This window comes from Balaenoptera ricei, chromosome 9 (assembly GCF_028023285.1).
Source record: "Balaenoptera ricei isolate mBalRic1 chromosome 9, mBalRic1.hap2, whole genome shotgun sequence".
Lineage (NCBI taxonomy): Eukaryota > Metazoa > Chordata > Mammalia > Artiodactyla > Balaenopteridae > Balaenoptera > Balaenoptera ricei.
In genome coordinates, this window is record NC_082647.1 from 21640612 (window position 1) to 21659532 (window position 18921).

General features: G+C 35.8%; 1 protein-coding gene across 3 annotated transcripts in view; it reads right to left on the reverse strand.

Annotated features, from left to right (window-relative positions):
• The window catches only part of MKLN1 (muskelin 1), a 361821-nt gene that overhangs the window by 8864 nt on the left and 334036 nt on the right, over positions 1 to 18921 (reverse strand). For all 3 annotated transcript variants that reach the window (XM_059933366.1, XM_059933367.1, XM_059933365.1), the window contains 2 exons: positions 16675 to 16777; positions 8552 to 8606 (listed from right to left, as the gene is read on the reverse strand). In XM_059933366.1, the coding sequence (XP_059789349.1) occupies positions 8552 to 8606; positions 16675 to 16777 (158 nt within the window). The remainder of the gene's footprint in view (positions 1 to 8551; positions 8607 to 16674; positions 16778 to 18921) is intronic.

Consider the following 18921-nt stretch of genomic DNA (forward strand, 5'->3'; position numbering starts at 1 on the left):
GTATGATCTCAGGTAAGGTAATCAGCCTTTCTTCAACTGTTTCCTCAGCTATAAATCTGTGATAATCCTGTTTATGTCGTAGGTTTACAGTGCAGATTAAATGCAATTATGTGAAAACCACCTAGCAGAATGACTAGTACTTTAGTAACTAATATTGATTTCTCTTCTTTTCCTTATAAGCATTTTCCTCTTCTAGTCCACTGAGGAATTTTCATTCCTCTTTTCTGACTTTTTAATGCTTTTGAGCACTAAAAATTTTTTGATAATAAAAATATAATCAGAATGAAAGGGGTCTTTAGAAAGTAGTGTAAAATCATTAAGCCCCGGAGAGCTGCAAGAAGTCTCAGAGAACTGAGTGAAAATACAGACAGCTGAGGTTAAGAAATATATCTATAACACACAGAACGATACCTGGCACATAGGAAATACCATGTATTTATGGTACTATGCATCAGGCTCTATGCTAGGCACACATCATGTGAAAAATAGAGAGCAATGAACTTTTATCTAGATGAATGTTCTAGTGAAAGACATTCTAAAAAGGCTAAGATCATTGAACCATAAGATTTTTTCCCCCTTAATATCTAGTAAACACTTAATTTTCAAGTTTACTCCAGCCAAGGAAATATTCAGTGAGATGACTCTTTCCTTTAGTCAGCCAGTAATAGTATTGCTCCCCCAGCTGTTTCAAGTTTCTTATGCACATATGAAGAATGAAAATGAAAAAATAGTCTATTGATTTTCCCCATTCCTGAGATGGCTAACTGAATATGAGAGGCCTACTGAATGCCATCAGAAACAGAAATAGTGCCAGAAAGTTCTTTATGCCATGATAATCAGTGAAGACTATTTCAAATTGGACTGATTTTCAGTTAACTTAGAATACAGTTTTAGATGCAATCTGCCTTTTAATCTTGTAAAGACCATGAACAGAACAGAAAGAACATTGCCAAGGATACCAGTTTCCTGGAAGGAAAATAAACAATGTCTCAAGAAAGGTACATTCCTCCTTATTTAAAAAAAAAAAAATTATTACTATTTTAAGTGTGAGGGCAAATGTTTACTTCTTTGAGATGAGTTTTAGATTTAACAAAGCCTACTACTATATCACAGAAATGAATGGAAGGAAGTAGTCCAAAATGTAAACAAAGGTTACCCCTGAATGGTGAGATTGTATTTTTTCTATTTTAAGTTTTTCTGAGTTTTCTAAATTGCTTTATTTTCGACTTATTTTGAAAAATTTCAAACTCACAGAAAAGTTTCAAGAATAGTACAACAAACATTCATATACATATATCCTTACCTAGATTAACCAACTGTTAACATTTTGCCACATATTTTTTCATTCTCTCCTGTTCTCTATGTGTGTTTGTATACCCCACTCATACTTTTTTTGTGGAACTACTTGGGAGTAAAGTGTAGACATCGTCACCCCTAAATACTTGAGTTCATTTCACCTAAGAACAAGAACATTCACTTAAATAACTACTATATATTAAATTTAGGAAATTTAACATTTATGTCCCGAAAATCTTTATAGTCATTTTCCCCACTAATCTAAAATTCAAGATCAAACACTATATTTAGTTATCCAATCTCTTTAGCTGGAATAGTTCCTCAACCTCTCTTTGTTTTTTTTTTTTTGTTTGTTTGTGACACTGTTATAAAAAAACCAAAGAGCAGTAATGTAGTAGAATGTATTAAATTTGAGGTGTCTGATTGCTTCCTTATGATCAGATTCAGTTTATGAAGTTGGCAAGAACACTACACAGAGATGCTGTTTCCTTCCCAATGCATCATCTTAGGAGGCATGTGGTATCAGTTTGTCCCAATACTGAGGATGTTAACTATGATCATCTGGTTAAACTGGTGTATGACAGATTTCTCCAATGTAAATGTGTACTTTTCTACTTTTGCAGTTAATAAAATATTGATGAGAAGATAGTTTGAAACTGTGCAAATATCCTGTTCTCCAACAGATCTGCACCCAATGATTTTAGCATTAACTGATGATTCTTGCTAAAACAATTATTATGCATATGATGGTGATTTCCTAACTCAACAATTCCTTCTAGATTCATTGGATGACATTAATTGCAAAGCAGAGTTTTCCTTTTCCTTCCTTCATTTTATTTCTCTATTTGCATTAGTATATACTCATGAGTCATTTTCTTGTTCAAAAGGTTATATCCATTCCTGTCATTATTCATTTTAATACTCATATGTTCTCCCTCTGTATCTTTTTGAAATATCCCCATTACTTTTTGAGTACCTCCTTACTTTCTGGCACAGTAAGATCTCCAAGCTTATATTTACACAGCTCTGGAGTCCGCCATTTTCCCCAGGAACCCTAATTCCTTTCAGTGGCGAATGATATTTAGAAACCAAGATCAGTTGTGCTAATTGCCAGGGGTGGTGTTGTTTCTAGGTCTATACATATATTCACACATATTATACACACATCTCTTTAAAAATACCCAAAATCATTAGTCTATGCTTTTATTGCTAATTCAGTTTTTTAAGAACCTCACAGAGTTCTTCCTCTCCTTATTCCATTCCATGTTTATAGCTCCTTTCTCCTACTAGGAAAACCTACTCCCAGCAATATCATCATACTTATTCATTTGTTAAACCTGAAACACACAAAACAAGTTCCAGAATTACTATACCCAAACCATTACCAGCAAAATTCAAGATTTCCTTGCTTTTATCGTCTTTAGAATATACTTCACTGATAGTATATAGTCTAAGCTGTATTTAAAAAGGTTTAATTCTTTTTTCCCCTACTGTGCAATTATGTTACCAACTTGATAAACATGTTTGTTTCTGTTCCTATTCAACTTTAGGGTTTCTCACATCTTTTATTTTATTTTCTTTATTTGTAAAAATGCTGTGGTACATTATATTTTTAAGAGAAGCTACTGATTCTGTGATAGTACTCTATAAAATAATACCATTTTCATGAGATCAAATGATTTAGGAGGGAAGGAAACAAACACCGAGTCTCTACTACATGCTAGTTTCTTTATGTATGACATTTCATTGTCACAAAAATAACCCAACAAAGCAGTTACCATAAACTCCAATTTCAGATGAAACACTTAGAGAGTCAGTCATTTAATAAGGCATCACAGTTGGTGAGGAAAGCGAATGGAGTGTGAACCCAGGTCTATCTGACTCCAAAGCCCATTTATTTTTATTAACTGAGTGCTTATTAAATTGTAGGCAATGTGCTAAATTCATTTAATCCTCAAAAGAACCTTTTATTTTTATTCACCTTTTACCAGTAAGGAACTTGAAATTTACACTCTCATTAGATGAATGGTTAAATTATGGTAGAGCCCTATTATGGGATATTGTGTATCACTTACAAATACAATAAATCTAGTATAGTTTCATGTAAGCACCTCCAAGCCACATCATTAAATTTTAAAGTTATGTGGAGAATACATGTTTTTATATTATGTAATAAATAAAACCAGAAAACATAAAACCATACGTGTGTGTGTGTGTGTACATATATACCGTTGATCCTCATTATTCACAGATTCCATATTTGTACATTTGCTTACGTGCTAAAATTTGTAACCCCCAAATCAGTATTTGTGCCACTTTTGTGGTCACTCACAGACATACACAGAGTGGCAAAAATTTGAGTCACCACATGTAAATATATGTTCTCAACTGAGGTCAACTAGGTAATGCTCTGCCTTCTTGTTTCAGCTCTCATACTATAAACAAGTGTCCTTTTCACAGTCTACTTGGTGTCATGTTCTTCACATTCTGTGTTTTTTGTTGGTGACTTCACTGCTTAAAATGGCCCCCAAGTGTGGTGTTGAAGTGATGGCTAGTGTTCCTAAGGCAAGAAGGCTGCAGTGTGCCTTATGAGGAACATACACGTTAGATAAGCTTCGTTCAGGAATGAGTTATAGTGCTGTTGGTGTGGGTTCAATATTAATGAATCAACAGTATAAATACACAAGTAAGGTGTGTTCCTGTTGAAAGAAAGCAACATTATGTTATTAATCAATTGACAAAAAGTCTGTGACAAGAGGCTTACAGGAACCTATCTCTGTATTTTCCATAGGAGCAAAGGGTCAGTATTCACCAATTCAGTGTTACAGGTGACTTCATAGACTATTACTGTGAATAATGGGAATCAACTCTACCTGTATGTTGGTGTATAAAGATCTGCCAAATACAAGTGGTTACATTTGAGGGAAGCAGGCAGGGACTGAGGGAAGTTGTTCAAACAGAATCTTAATATTAAAAAAAAAAATACATTAAAAATGGGTGGGAAAAAAAAAAAAAAATGGGTAGGGCACCAGGAAACTCATCAACAGCAACATGACTACTTAAATGGTAGAGACAGGACAAAAAAGGTTGCATTGATTTTAAATCTCATGCTCCTAACTACTGTTTCTCTCACTTCATTTTCACCATACAGTGGAATGAGGAACTTATCGCTCAGAGTAGTGGAAACTGGTAAAGCTCAATGAGAGGTAGTACAGTTAGTGATTTAGTTCTGAAGCCAAACTACTAAGGTGTGAATCCTGGTTTTGCTACTCACTAGCACTTTTCCTGGGCAACTTACTTTAGCCTCTCTGTGTTCCAGTTTCTTTACATATAATAAAAGGGGATCATACTAGTGCTACTTCATAGGGTTATTATGAAGATTAAGTGAGTTATGACATGTAAAGTGTTTAGAATAGTACCTGGTCCCACAGTAAGTGCTCAATAAATATTAGCTATCACTTTATCATTACTACTGTGACTGAAGACAATGACTGCTCTAAAAGAAAGTGACCTATTAGGAATATACTTTTTAAAAAATTTATTTAAAAAATTAATTTATTTTATTTATTCTTTTTTTTGGCTGCATTGGGTCTTCATTGCTGTGCGCAGGCTTCCTCTAGTTGTGGCAAGCGAGGTCTAATCTTCGTTGCAGTGCATGGGCTCTAGGTGCTTGGGCTTTGGCAGTTATGGCACGTGGGCTCAGTAGTTGTGGCTTGCAGGCTCTAGAGCACAGGCTCAGCAGTTGTGGTGCACGGGCTTAGTTGCTCTGCGGCATGTGGGATCTTCCCGGCCCAGGGCTTGAACCCGTGTCCCCTGCGTTCGCAGGTGGATTCTTAACCACTGCGCCACCAGGGAAGCCCCAGGAATATACTTTTTTGTTTGTTTGTTTGTTTTTGTTTAACAGATTTTTTTTTTTTAAATTAATTAATTTATTTTTGGCTGTGTTGGGTCTTCGTTTCTGTGCGAGGGCTTTCTCTAGTTGCGGCAAGCGGGGGCCACTCTTCATCACGGTGTGCGGGCCTCTCACTATCGCGGCCTCTCTTGTTGCGGAGCACAGGCTCCAGGCGCGCAGGCTCAGTAATTGTGGCTCACGGGCCCAGTTGCTCCGCGGCATGTGGGATCTTCCCAGACCAGGGCTCGAACCCGTGTCCCCTGCATTGGCAGGCAGATTCTCAACCACTGCGCCACCAGGGAAGCCCCAGGAATATACTTTTAAGTTAACATCCTATACAGGCTAGGTAGCTTTTCCTATTTATGGTAATAAGGAAGAAATAGCAAGAATTCTCATTTTTCTCCTAGATAGAAGTTTCTTTGTGTTTACATTTCTTATTTCTAAAATAAACTCATTATTATATAAAAATCACCTGTAAACATGTGGGCTAAAGACAGGAGGCTGAAGAAAGTCTCTTGCTGAAATCTAAGTTTGGTGGATTTAGTACAAGTATACAGGTTAAAAGGGCACAGTAAATGCTGTGAAACCCCTAAGGTTCCTCATTCATGAATGTCAAACACACTGCCAAAGAGCACTGCACTTTAGACATAAAATATTTTAAACAGTTGCCTGAATTCATACTTGCACATCACATACGGACTATAAAACTTCTAAAGAAAGGTGTGAAGACCAAGAAAGGCAATATGCTTCTACAGACCAGATTTTCCCTGTCACATACCTTGCTGAAAATATGCTCTTAAAATTAGCAGAAAGCCCAAGTTCAAGCTTCAAAGTGCCCACAGCCACAGACACAGCCACAGCAGCTCTAAGCTAAAGATCCCCAAAGGTTATTTTTCTCCGAAGTCAGTCATTTTTCAAAACTAAGATAATGCCAGCTGTTTGCAAATCATTTTCCATCTTTCTAAATCTTTAAATTACATATAACATTAGTAAATACTTTAATTCTAAGAGGTTAAGATAAACTGGATGAATTCTGAAGGAAGTCAGACAGTTTGGTTGAGCCAAATTTGGCAGGACATAATTTAGAAAACAAAATATTCAGTTATCTATACATGAAAAGTGTATACATCTATACATAAAATAACCCATTAGATTTCAATTCTAAGTGGCATAAAGGTAAAACAATCAGACAGGAAATGAATGAGAATAAGAACCAGGAACTCTAAATAGGCATGAAACCTTTTGAAAGGTACTTTTTGTTTATAAATAATATATCAAATTTCTCCTTATTAAAATTAGCATATAACCTGAATTTGCTCCTCATCCAAATTCACCAATGTTACAAAGATTACATTTATAAAGAAGGTAGTAATACTAGTACCTGAATGGAGCACTTACTAAGTATTTCATTTTGTTGTTTTTCATAATTACTTAATTCTCTCAACAACTTGAGGTAAGTACTCTGCTTACCTCCATTTTATAGATGAAGAACTTAATGCTTAGAAAGGTGAATTGTTCAAAGTCACTTTTAAAATTAGCAAGTGGCAGAGCTGGTATCTAAACCTAGATTCTGACCCTTAACCACTATACTACACTCTTATCTCTTAACTACTAAACTGCCTCCCTTCAGACAGGTAGGAAACAAAACCCCACAGAAAATTTCCCTTTTTGTATTTTTTTCTGTTGTGTTTGTACGGATCTCAGTGTATCTGAAGTTTAGAATCCAACTAAAACAAACCGTTCCTGACAAGATATATTAGCTGACAGTGAATAGGGCAGAGAAAGAAGAAGAGAGTTAATAAGCTAAAAGTAAAACATTTGCTGACACCAGTCTAACATATCCAAATGACTGCCAAAAAATTCTTGTTCTAAAGGCTAAATATAAGTCAGCCAGAGATATTTCAGTGCTGTCCACCATTAAAATAAAAATAATGGCTCTGGGCTGCAGTATCCATACTTAACAAGGCACACATTTATTCAAACTGAGTATCTATATGCAAGGCTCTCAGTTCCTGTATCACTAAACCTGTTACAAATGATAAAATTCAAAAGGGCGTGAACTTTCTAAAATAATGCCTATAACTAGACTCTCCATCTCAGGGTTGAGATTTCTAACAACCTGAAAACATTTTTTAAAAGCCCTTTGAGTGTATGGAATAGTGGTAAACAATTATATAAATTTTTAGAAGAACCTACTGGAGTTACGTTTTATAGCAGTCCTCTTGCCCTGTGGAAACCTACATATTCTGGAATTAGAACTCAGGACTGCAGTTGCCTTGATCAGTAGAGTAGCCTCAATTACTCATTAAGAAAAAACAAAACAAAGGGCAAGACCCCAAGAGACACTGCTACTATTTCCCATCCCAGTGAGAAACACCATCACTGTATGTCTCTTTTTTTTCCCTTTGAGGTATGTTTCACCTTTAAGAGACAAAAGGTCAAACAATGAAGAAATTAAACTGATATTCCAAAGTGTTATTTAATTCCAAAGATAAAGAGAAGTATTTATATTACATACGCTGGAAAATTTCGGTACTATTGCTCGACTCTAAGGCAAATTAAAAATAGCACCAGCATTAATGAGATTAATATGCATTCACTGTGTGACTGCATAATGACAAGAGGAAAGCTGGAAATTCCCATACTTCAAAAGGCTACTATCTTGTTGAAAAACTGAAGCTATAATGACTTATCCTAACTAAAAGATCCTTGAAAATTCACCTGACTAAAGCTCTGGATTCTGGAACTTCTACAGACTCCCCACTTTACTACAATCTAGTTTAACTACTTTAATAATTCATTAATACTAAATGAGAGTACTACGAAGTGAAAACTGATGCCCATATCTGGGATGCTTGAGAAACACTTGAACAATTAAGATACCAACATACAAAAATACCCATTATCAGGAAAGAGGTAATTCGTTCCTCTGCTCCCAAACATTTATTTCATTGCCCACTCCATCACCATTCTGTTGACACCACACAATTTCACAAAGAACAAACTGAGAGGAAAACCATTCAACCAACAAGTGTTAACTCATGGTAAGTATATCAGTAATACAGTCTGCATTCCAAAACAACGTTATACACATTAATTTATTTTGATCAGGCTTCTATTGCCATCTGTTTGCATAATAACCCAGCAATTGGTGTAATAGGAACTGCAAACTGATCCATGAACTGGTGACTGATGCCTGGAAAATAACCTTGTAGCAGGTTATTAGAAATTTTGCATGCTACCTTGAAACTTGCATCATTTCTTTGGATGACATCTCATCTGATGTTTCATTTAAAAGAAATCAAAATCCAACCTCCCAAATTCTAGGGCATATGGCCGGATAAATTACACTGGAATACTTACCTAGAGCTGTGAAATCTGAACCAGATTTAAACAGAGCTGAAGCTAGGAGCTGAAACTGTGGAGGGGAAGAGAAAAAAGCAAATTAGCTAGGTAAGCACATTGGAGAAAAAACTCCTATAATTTCGACCATTCACTAGCCACTGGATGTCTCCGCACATGTGTTGCATAAGTCTATTCACCAAAAAGTGGCTAGAAGAACACCGTATTTAGATTAAACAACATGCTGACTTTTCTAGTGGACTGCTATTATCATTTTCCAAAAATACTAGACCAAGTCCTGGAATTACTTTATTTTAAAAATATATTAAAGTATGTATTTATTAAGGAACAATAGGTCAACTGAAATATAAAGTATTACTCACTACCATATGATCCAGCAATTCCACTCTTGAGTATACATCCAAAGAAAATGAAAACACTAATTTGAAAAGATACATGCACTCCAATGTTCACAGCAGCATGATTTACAATAGCCTGATATGGAAGCAACCTAACTGTCCATCAACAGATGAATGGATAAAGAAGATGTGGTATATATATACAATGGAATACTACTCAGCCATAAAAAAGAATGAAATAATGCCATTTGCAACAACATGGATGGACCTAGAGGGTATTATGCTAAGTGAAATAAGTCAGACAGAGAAAGACAAATACCAGATGTTACCACTTATACATGGAACCTAAAGAATAAATGAATGAATAAAACAAAACAGAAAGACTCACAGATAGAGAGAACAAACTAGTGGTTACCAATGGGAAGATGGAAAGGGGTAGGGGCAGGACAGAGATAAGATTAAGAGGTACAAACTACTATGTATAAAATAAATAAGCTACAAAGATACATTGTACAGCACAGGGAATATAGCCAGTATTTTATAATAACTTTAAATGGGATATAATCTATAAAAGTATTGAATCACTATTTTACACACCTGAAACTAATATAATATTGTAAATCAACTATACTTCGATTAAAGAAAAAGAAAATTACTCATTTGGGAATCTATCACATATAGAGAGACTGATGCCCTGTGTACACAGTTACTGAACTTCTAGTAAATACGAATTCTCACTTCAAAAATAAATGCATGCTACTGTAAAACACCTGATGTCTCTGTGTAAATCAAACTCTGAGAAAAAAAGCATGGTTATTATGCATAAGCCACCCCTAAATTACAACTTAGATTGGTATTCCATGGTCATATATAATTGTATTATTATATAATTATAAAGGCTCAAAGGTCTTTTTTACATTGAAAAAATGTTGTAAGTGTTGATTAGATTCCCAGGCTAGCCAGAGTTAGTTTAAATCAGACAATGCAACTGAACAATGACAAAATAAGATAAAACTATTGCATCACTGGTACTTTAACAAATTGGTAAAGAAATAAAAATTTAGGAGAACTATTCATATTTATCTTGAATGAGGATGCTGGAAAACAGGTCAGTTAAAGGAAGGAATAAGAGTATACAAATGAGTAGAATCTCAATGGAGTTTACTTGGCACTTTGCGAGGCTTGAGCAGTTGATACCACTGATTCTTCAGGACGTATTTGACACTAAATACTTGTAGCCTTTAAAATTTCAGGTATCAGTCACCTGATTAATGATCCTTTGAATGTAAGAAACTGGACAAATTAGTTAGGAAAAAATGGGATAAAAGGAAGAGTTAAAAATGTATGAAACTTCTTCATATATTCTGGGTATCAGTCCTCTGTCAGACGTATCTACTGCAGATATTATTTGGTCTGAGGCTTGTCTACTTTTATTTTTATTTTTTATTTTTGGCCACATAGTGTGGCCTGTGGGATCTTAGTTCCCCGACCAGGGATCGAACCCAGGCCCTCTGCTGTGAAACCCTGAAGTCCCACTCACTGGACCACCAGAGAATTCCCTCATCTATTTTTTTTTGATAGTGTCTTTTAATGAGTAGAAATTTTAATTTTGTTGAAGTCCAATTTGTCAACTTTTTATGATTAGTGCCTTTTGTGTCATGTCCAAGAAAGCTTTGCTTATCCCAAGGTTGTGAAGATAATCTGTTTTCTTCTTAAAGTTTCATTGTTTTGGGTTTTATACTTAGATCCATAATCCATCTTAATTTTTGTGTTAAGAGTGAAATAGGGGTTGAGATATCCAGTTATTTAGCACTATTTGTTAAAAAAAACTTTCCTTATTGGACTTGGTGCTCTGGTCAAAAAAATAAACTGACTGCATATATATGAGTCTGTTTCTGAACTCTATTCTGTTCTATTGATCTATTTGTCTATCCTTAAGGCAGTACCACACCACCTTGATTACTATGGCTCTATACAGAGTCCTGAAATCAGGTAGTAAGTATGAGACTTCCAACTTTTTCTTTTTTCAAGATTGTTTTAGCTAGTCCAGAGCCGTTGCATTTCGACTAAATTTTAGAATAAGTTTGTCTATCTCCTCAACAACAACAAAGAAACCCAAACTGGCTGGAATATTGAAAGGAACTGCATTAAATTATAAACCAATTTGGGGAGAATGGGCATCTCAACACTTTTTAGTCTTTCAAACCACAACTGTGATTTATTTCTCCATTTACTTAGCTATTCTTTAATTTCTTTGTCATCTAAAAATGCAAACAATTTTACTTCCTCCTTTCAAATCTATATGCTGTTTCTTTTTCTTACCATATCGTACTAGCTAGGACTTCTGGCACAATGCTGAACAGAGGTGTTGAAGCAGACAACCTTTCCTTGTCATAATCTTAGGGGAAAGGGTTTAATGTTTTACAATTAACTATGGTACTAGCTGTATGTTTTTCACAGATGTCCTTTATGAGATTTATGATGTTTCCTTTTATTCCTGGTTTGTTAAGAATTTTTATCATCAATGGGTTTTGCATTCTGTCAAATGCTTTTCTTCACTTATTGAGATGATCTGTGGTTTTTCTCTTTCATTCTGCCTATGTGGTGAAATATACTGATTTTCAAATGTGAAACCAACCTTGTACTCCTAGCATAAACCCCCTCTTGGCTATTGTGCATTAACCTTTTTATATATTGTTGGATTCAATTAACTAAAATTTTCTTAAGAATTTTGTATCTACATTCACAGGGGTATTGGTCTGTAATTTTCTTTGCTCGTAATGTCTTTTTTGGGTTTTTACATCAGAGTTAAGCTGCTTCGTAAAAGGATTTAGAAGGTGTTCTGTCTTATTCTGATTTCTACGAATCTATACCAAATTGGCATTTTTTTCTTCCTTAAAGGGTTGATAGAATTTACTGATATAGCCATCCAGGCCTAGTATTTTCTCTCTTGGAAAGTTTTCAATTACAAATTCAATCTCTGTAATTGATATGGAGTTCCTTAAGATTTTCTAATTCTTCTTGTGTTAGTTTTGGTAAGTTGTATCTTTCAAGAAATTTGTCCATTTCATCAAGTTGCTGAATTTGTTGACAAACTTGTTCATAGTATCTCCTTAGTACACTTTTAATGTAGGTAGGGCTGTAATGATCTCCCCTTTTCATTTGTGATGTTGATAATTTATGTTTTCATTATTTGTTTCCTTGGTAAGTCTTGCTAGAGGTTGACCAATTTTAGTCACTTTTTCAAAGAGCAAACTTTTCACTTTTTACATTTTTTCTACTGTTTCCTATTTTATTAATTTCCTATATTCTAGTGAATACTTATTTGGGGTTAATTTGTTGCTCTTTTCTAACTTCTAAGATGAAAGATAAACTTCATTGGCTCTAAACAGAAGGATGGGGAGAAAACTGTTATTTTAACCATCCAGTTAAATAAGTGGCATTACGATGTACTGGCCTAGAGTTTCAACAGGTACTGAGTAATAGTACACAATCTGAATAAAGTCAGTCCTTTCTCCCCAGCTTCAGACTTGAATATCCAACTATCACTTCAACATCTCAAGCTGGCTGTTTCACAGGCATCTCAAACTGAACATATGCAAAATTAAACTCCTGATTCCAGTCAGGAGGCTCCACCTTCTCATTTCAGTTGACAGTAACTCCATCCTTCTAGTTTTTCAGGCTCAAAACTTTGGAGTAATTTCTTTCAAACCCTACATCCAATCATAAAATTCCGTTGGTTCTACCTTTAAAATATATTGAGGGGACTTCCTTGGTGGTGGAGTGGTTAAGAATCCGCCTGTCAATGCAGGGGACACGGGTTCCATCCCTGGTCCAGGAAGATCCCACATGCCTCAGAGCAACTAAAAGCCTGTGTGCCACAACTACTGAGCCTGCACTCTAGAGCCCGTGTGCCACAACTGCTGAGTTCACGCACCGCAACTACTGAAGCCCATGTGCCTAGAGCCCGTGCTCCACAAGAGAAGCCACCCAATGAGAAGCCTGCGCACCGCAACGAAGAGTATCTCCCGCTCGCTGCAACTAGAGAAAGCCCACGTGCAGCAACAAAGACCCAATGCAGCCAAAAAAGTATATACATACATACATACATATATATATGTGTGTATATATATGTATGTGTGTGTGTATATATATATATATATATAGAGAGAGAGAGAGAGAGAGAGAGAGAGAGAGAGAGGGAGGGAGGGAGGGAGAGAATCTGATCTATTTTACTTCTCACCATTTCTATTGCTACTACTTTGCTCTGAGCAACAATCCCCCTTGCTTAGATTTCTACACCTCCCTCATAGTTCTCTTTGCCCCCATCCTTGTTCCCTTTTAGTCTATTCTCAATAGTCAGAGTGACCAAATTAAAACATAAAGCAGATGATATCACTCCTCTGCATGGACAATACCCTGAACCGGCTCCCTATTCAGAGTAAAAGCCAAAGTCCTAATAATGACTTACAAAGTCATTCATAACCTGTTCTGCCAATCCCTGCTCTTACCTCTTGGACCTCATCTCTGACTACTTTCACTCTCCTTACCTCTACTCCAGCCACAAGTATCTCCTTGCTGTTCTAAACAAAGCCAAATATTCTCATCCCAGGGTCTCTGTTCTAGCCCTCCCTTTGCTAGGAATTATCTTCCCCAAATTATCTACTTAGATCACTCCCTCATATTCTTCAAGTCTTTGTGCAAATCTGATTTCCAAATGAGGTCTATTATGATTATTCTATTTAATACTGCAACTGCCCAATTCTTACCCCTTATATATATATATATATTTTTTTTTTCTTTCTTTTTTTTTTTTTTTTTTTAACGTAGATTTTATTTATTTATTTTTGGCTGCGTTGGGTCTTCGTTGCTGCGCGCGGGCTTTCTCTAGTTGCGGCAAGCGGGGGCTACTCTTCATTGCGGTGCGCGGGCTTCTCATTGTGGTGGCTTCTCTTGTCGCAGAGCAAGGGCTCTAGGCACGCGGGCTTCCATAGTTGTGGCTTGAGGGCTTCAGTAGTTGTGGTTCGCGGGCTCTAGAGCGCAGGCTCAGTAGTTGTGGTGCACGGGCTTAGTTGCTCCGCGGCATGTGGGATCTTCCCGGACCAGGGCTTGAACCCGGGTCCCCTGCGTTGGCAGGCGGATTCTGAATCACTGCGCCACCAGGGAAGTCCCCTTATATTTTTGATCTCTTTTTAACTTTCCTATAACACTTATCAAATTCTAATGCACGGTATAATTTATTTAATATGTTTATTGTTCCTCCCCACTAGTATGTAAGTACCTCCTGGGCAAGTATCTTGTTTGGTTCACTGGTATATCTCTTGTACCTAGAAGAATGCCTGGCATATTGTAGAAACTCTACACAATCTGTTAAATAAATGACACCGGTACTTTGGAAGCTCAGTAGAAAGATAATTAATACAAAGTGTGCAATACTGGCTGAAAACTTGTTTTTCTTGTTCCTTCTCTATTACAGAATCCTCTCTGAAAATGGTAGAATCAGTTTAGGCATCCTTTTCTTGGCCCTTTTCTAGAAAAAAATATAATGTTCATAAACTTTATTATAAGCTCATCACCAATTTAGAACCCATGCTCTGGAGACTGGAAGAAAGCAAAGAACCATTATTAGTTGATAGTCCACCAGCATTTTGTGACTAACAGACACAATGATGACCCAAAAAATGGGGAGAAAAATCTAAAAACCACTTCTGGTTGCTGACAAAATCATTTAATATGATGAAAAATTTGTAAAACATGCATAGAGAACAAAACCAAGCTACTACAGAAAATGAAGAGCAGTAAGGCCTTTCTCAAAAAGGGGAATGATTTCTTACAATGAAAAGCGCAGATCTATATGCCTCACTAACAGATACTGTAAGTACATATATATACTGGAGCTGTCACCAAGGGATTTCTTTCCCAAAACGAAATCTGTTCACACATTTTTAAACAAAAGAATAACCTTACAGACCAGTAATTCTCAATTTTTTAGGTGTGTTTTCAGTTTTCCATTGTAAAAGAGCAGACAGAGGAGAATCTTAGGGTGAGGGTACTGTTCTGAAGAAGTTTCTAAAGTGATTCTGATACTGACATACACATGAATAACATCATTTTTACTAACTTCTACTAGGGTTAAACAACTCTTGATAGATACAGCTTTTCAGAAATGGAGTGGAAGTCTGTGGCATACAAAATCACGATTTGATACTCTTCAGGAAAAGAGAAACCCACTACCAAAATTCTTAAAATGACTGTTTGAACTTGAGATACTTCCCTGTCCTGGACTTTCCTACTAGCTTAGCTTTAAGAGCAAACGGTCTGTTTTCTTTGGACTACTTGCAACTCACACAGCTGAAATTATTTACTTTGAAGTATTTTGTTTTGGTTTGGTTTTAAAAAATAAAAGAAAAATGAATGTTCCCGGATTATAGCCATTTTAGACAGACTATGGTGAAAACACAAGAAAATCCTTTCCATTTATAACTCTCAAGTGCATGGTCTAACAAAATGAACATTAATGGACTCTTCACAACTATGTTCAGTTTATAAGCCATAACAGATTAAACCAAATATATTCTGCTACTTGGCAAAATCGTGACAATTCTCCCTATTTCAAATAGTATCATGAACTGACTGAAGACTCAAGAAAAGACAATTAACTGTCCTTTTTCAGGGGGTTTTAAAGTGTGTTCTGCTGATTCTCCACCTACTGAAGGGTTGTAACCAATACTGAGTAAGAGAACTAGGGCTTATTTTCACAGTAAGCAACTATGAAAGAGTATTTCTTTGTTTTGGTGCCAAGGACATGCAGGCTCTTCTGCTTGAAAGTAAAATGAACCTGGTGCCTGAAAGTCATTCAGTCTGATACCTGTGTCAATGCTGAACAGAGAAAAACACTGCTTGATGTTGCTATTACAAAGCCAAAGCACAGCAACAGCTAACAGGGAAATAGATGTAAGGAACAGAACTACATATAATCACCAATTCTGAGAATGGAAGGTAAAATGGATTGCAGTTCAGATGTTGCTAGATGAACTATGAACAAGAATAGTTGGCAAAAGGAAGAAGTGACAAAAGGAATCTTAGAAGTTGGAAGAGAGGTTGTAAGACCATGAAACTCATTGCAGGTATATTCACACACTGTGGATATGCAAATATGCCCTAAGAATATTAAATCTTAGAAACAGTTGCTTCCATCCCATGTTATGTATCAAAAAAACTGAAAAGTAATGATCTGTTACTAAGTTCTCAAGCTTAGGGGCTACTGATGAACGAAGTTAGTAGCCTATGGTAAAACTGTACTGCTACAACATTCATACAACTAAATATCAAGCCAGCAAAGATTCTACTCCCACCAACCTCTCTTCACTTTCTCCTTACAATAAAGGAGAGTCTTCTTTCTTCTTTTAGGGGATTTTGGAGTATCAGTAGAAAAAGTTTATACTGAACTTTATGTAACCCTTAAGTAAAAGAAGTATGGAACTATGGTAGAAGTAAAATTTTCTATTTCCTTCCCAATACAAAATCTAATGACTACTTAAAACTTTATATCTGAGAATCCTTTTGAGTGGATCACAGGTTTTTGTGTGACCTGAATCTTAGATTACCACATGCAAATATGTCTACTCAATTTTTATTTCATCTGCTCTGTACCATTTTTAAGATTTTTAGTGTCATCATATTTTCCTCACTTTCCTTTAAACACCCAAGAGCAAAGTCAACAAATATAAGTTAGAAAGACATTTTTTTAAACGTTCAATTTCTGAAGTTTATTACCACCTTTACCTCTTTTGTCTCTTCTGGGTCTGAATGATCCACAGTTATATAAAGATCATTTTGTAGATATTTCAGAGCACTAAGGGGATCCATTTGGGCCTTCTCTTCAAACCTAGAAAATGTAGACAAGAATAATAATTGTCTAGAGTTATGAAAAAACATCAGAAATGTCTTTTAAACCCAGAGTGGAATACTCTGTATCTGAGAAGATATTGTGGATATCTAAAAAACCTGTGTTTAACAATCCAGAAGTAAGAATACTGACACATATATAAATAGTGTACACGTGGAGTCCCTGGAGATGTAATGGTAATGTCAGGCTGTGGTGCTAGAGACTGGATAAGAGCATTTCCGACCCTCCTCTTAGAACTATAAGCTAAGATTAAATCAACTACAAAACATAGTGAATATGTCAAATATTTTATATGACAGAAGTGCAAAATAGCCAAATATGTTTCATAAAAAAACAAGTAGAGATAAAAAAAAATACTTTCCTAGATTTGTGTCATACACTTTCCACTGGAGGTGTTTAACAGATACTTCAGAAAGTGAAATGAGTATAGTTTCTTTTAATGAGTATCATTAACACTGATTAGATATTTTTAATGAGATTATTTCCATGTCTCAGTCAGTAATAACAACTGTAGCAATCATTTATCAATCATTTGTTTTGTGCTAGACACTGTATCAAGTATCTTACATGTATCATTTCATTTATCCTCCCATAACTCTATGATGACAAGTTTATCATCATTTAAAAAAAAAAAGATGAGGAACTGAGCCTAGTAAATGAACTTGGCCAAGCTAAGACCTAGTAAGTGGCAGAAGTAGAACTAAACACGAGTCTCTCTGATTCCAAAGCTGAAAGGAAACAATGAATTTTCTTAAATTAAAAAAGTCTGCTTGGGACTATATATCTACTTAAATAATGATAATTCCTTTTGTAACAGCATAATTATATATGTATTTATTTCTAATAAACTGGTATGCTTTTCAAAATATTATACAGAAAGAAGACATTTAATTTCATTTGGGAAAGGAAAATAGTGAAGAGCCTTTCACAACTGTGTTCAGCTGATGGCATCAATAATTTCCTATCTTTAGAGCTAATCTCAGTGATAGGGTACCTGGAGGGGCAAAGACTGGCAAAATATTACAGTTTTCTTGTACCAGATAGTACCCTGATTGTCAGCCAGCCTTACAACCCTCAGATGAGAGTCTTAGGTGCATGTTACTCTACCATCTTGTCCACGATGAATTAGACCAGAGTTCTGGCACCTGAGCCAAAAGCAATCGTCTTGAGCTTGATGAGCAATTTATAAAGTGGCCTGGCAGAATTCTTTCCAATAGGGATACTCTCTCTAGGGAACTCTCTCTAAGAAGATACATTTAGAGAATCTCAATGTGAGATACACAAGGACACAAAAAACATGCAAAACACAGAAGGCAATAAGCAGAAGATATGAGATGACAGATTCCTTCTCTTCCTATCCTTCTCTCCCTTCCTTCCTACTACCTAGCTACCTAGCCACCTACCGAAGCCGTTAAGGGAAAGCAGAGTCAGGAAGTAGAACAGGAAAAACAGACAGAAAGAAGCAGAAAGAGAGAGGCTCAGTTACAAGGAAAACTACTTCAGTAGCTCCTAGCTATCAGAATTGTCTCAGTATCCTAAACAATTCTCCACCAGGCCTCACTGTTCAAGTGCTGAGGAAGCACCTTAATTCTCTGGATATTCTCATAATAAATTCTTTTTCAGTGAGATATCCTAAGTATGTCTTTATCCTTGTAACCTGACAACTTAACCAACACACACCTACTGTACTATTAAATAAATCCAGCAAAGGGATCCATTTTCCTGGAAAGTGTGTTCTCTCTTTTCTTTTTTAAGCTTTTTTGTTAGCCTGCAAAAACTTATTACTGGACTTGTGTCTGCAGTCTAGAATTATATTTCAGCCAACAATTCTGCCCTCTACCTAAAGGAACAAGGAACTAATCGTATTAAAATTTTTTTCTTTTGCCCCTTTCCACCCCCAAATCATCAATATATTTGGAAACTTGAATGCTACAGGAAAAAACAGTGGCACTTTATTTTCTGTATTATGTGGCACCATTAAGAACAAAGACACTTTCTTGGCATTCAATATACTTCTCTCCCTCCAAATTTATATTTTAACTAAAATTTATACTTTAAAATTTATATTTTAACTAAATCGTAGCAAATTTCAAAGGTCGATTATTTGCCCAATCACAGAAACT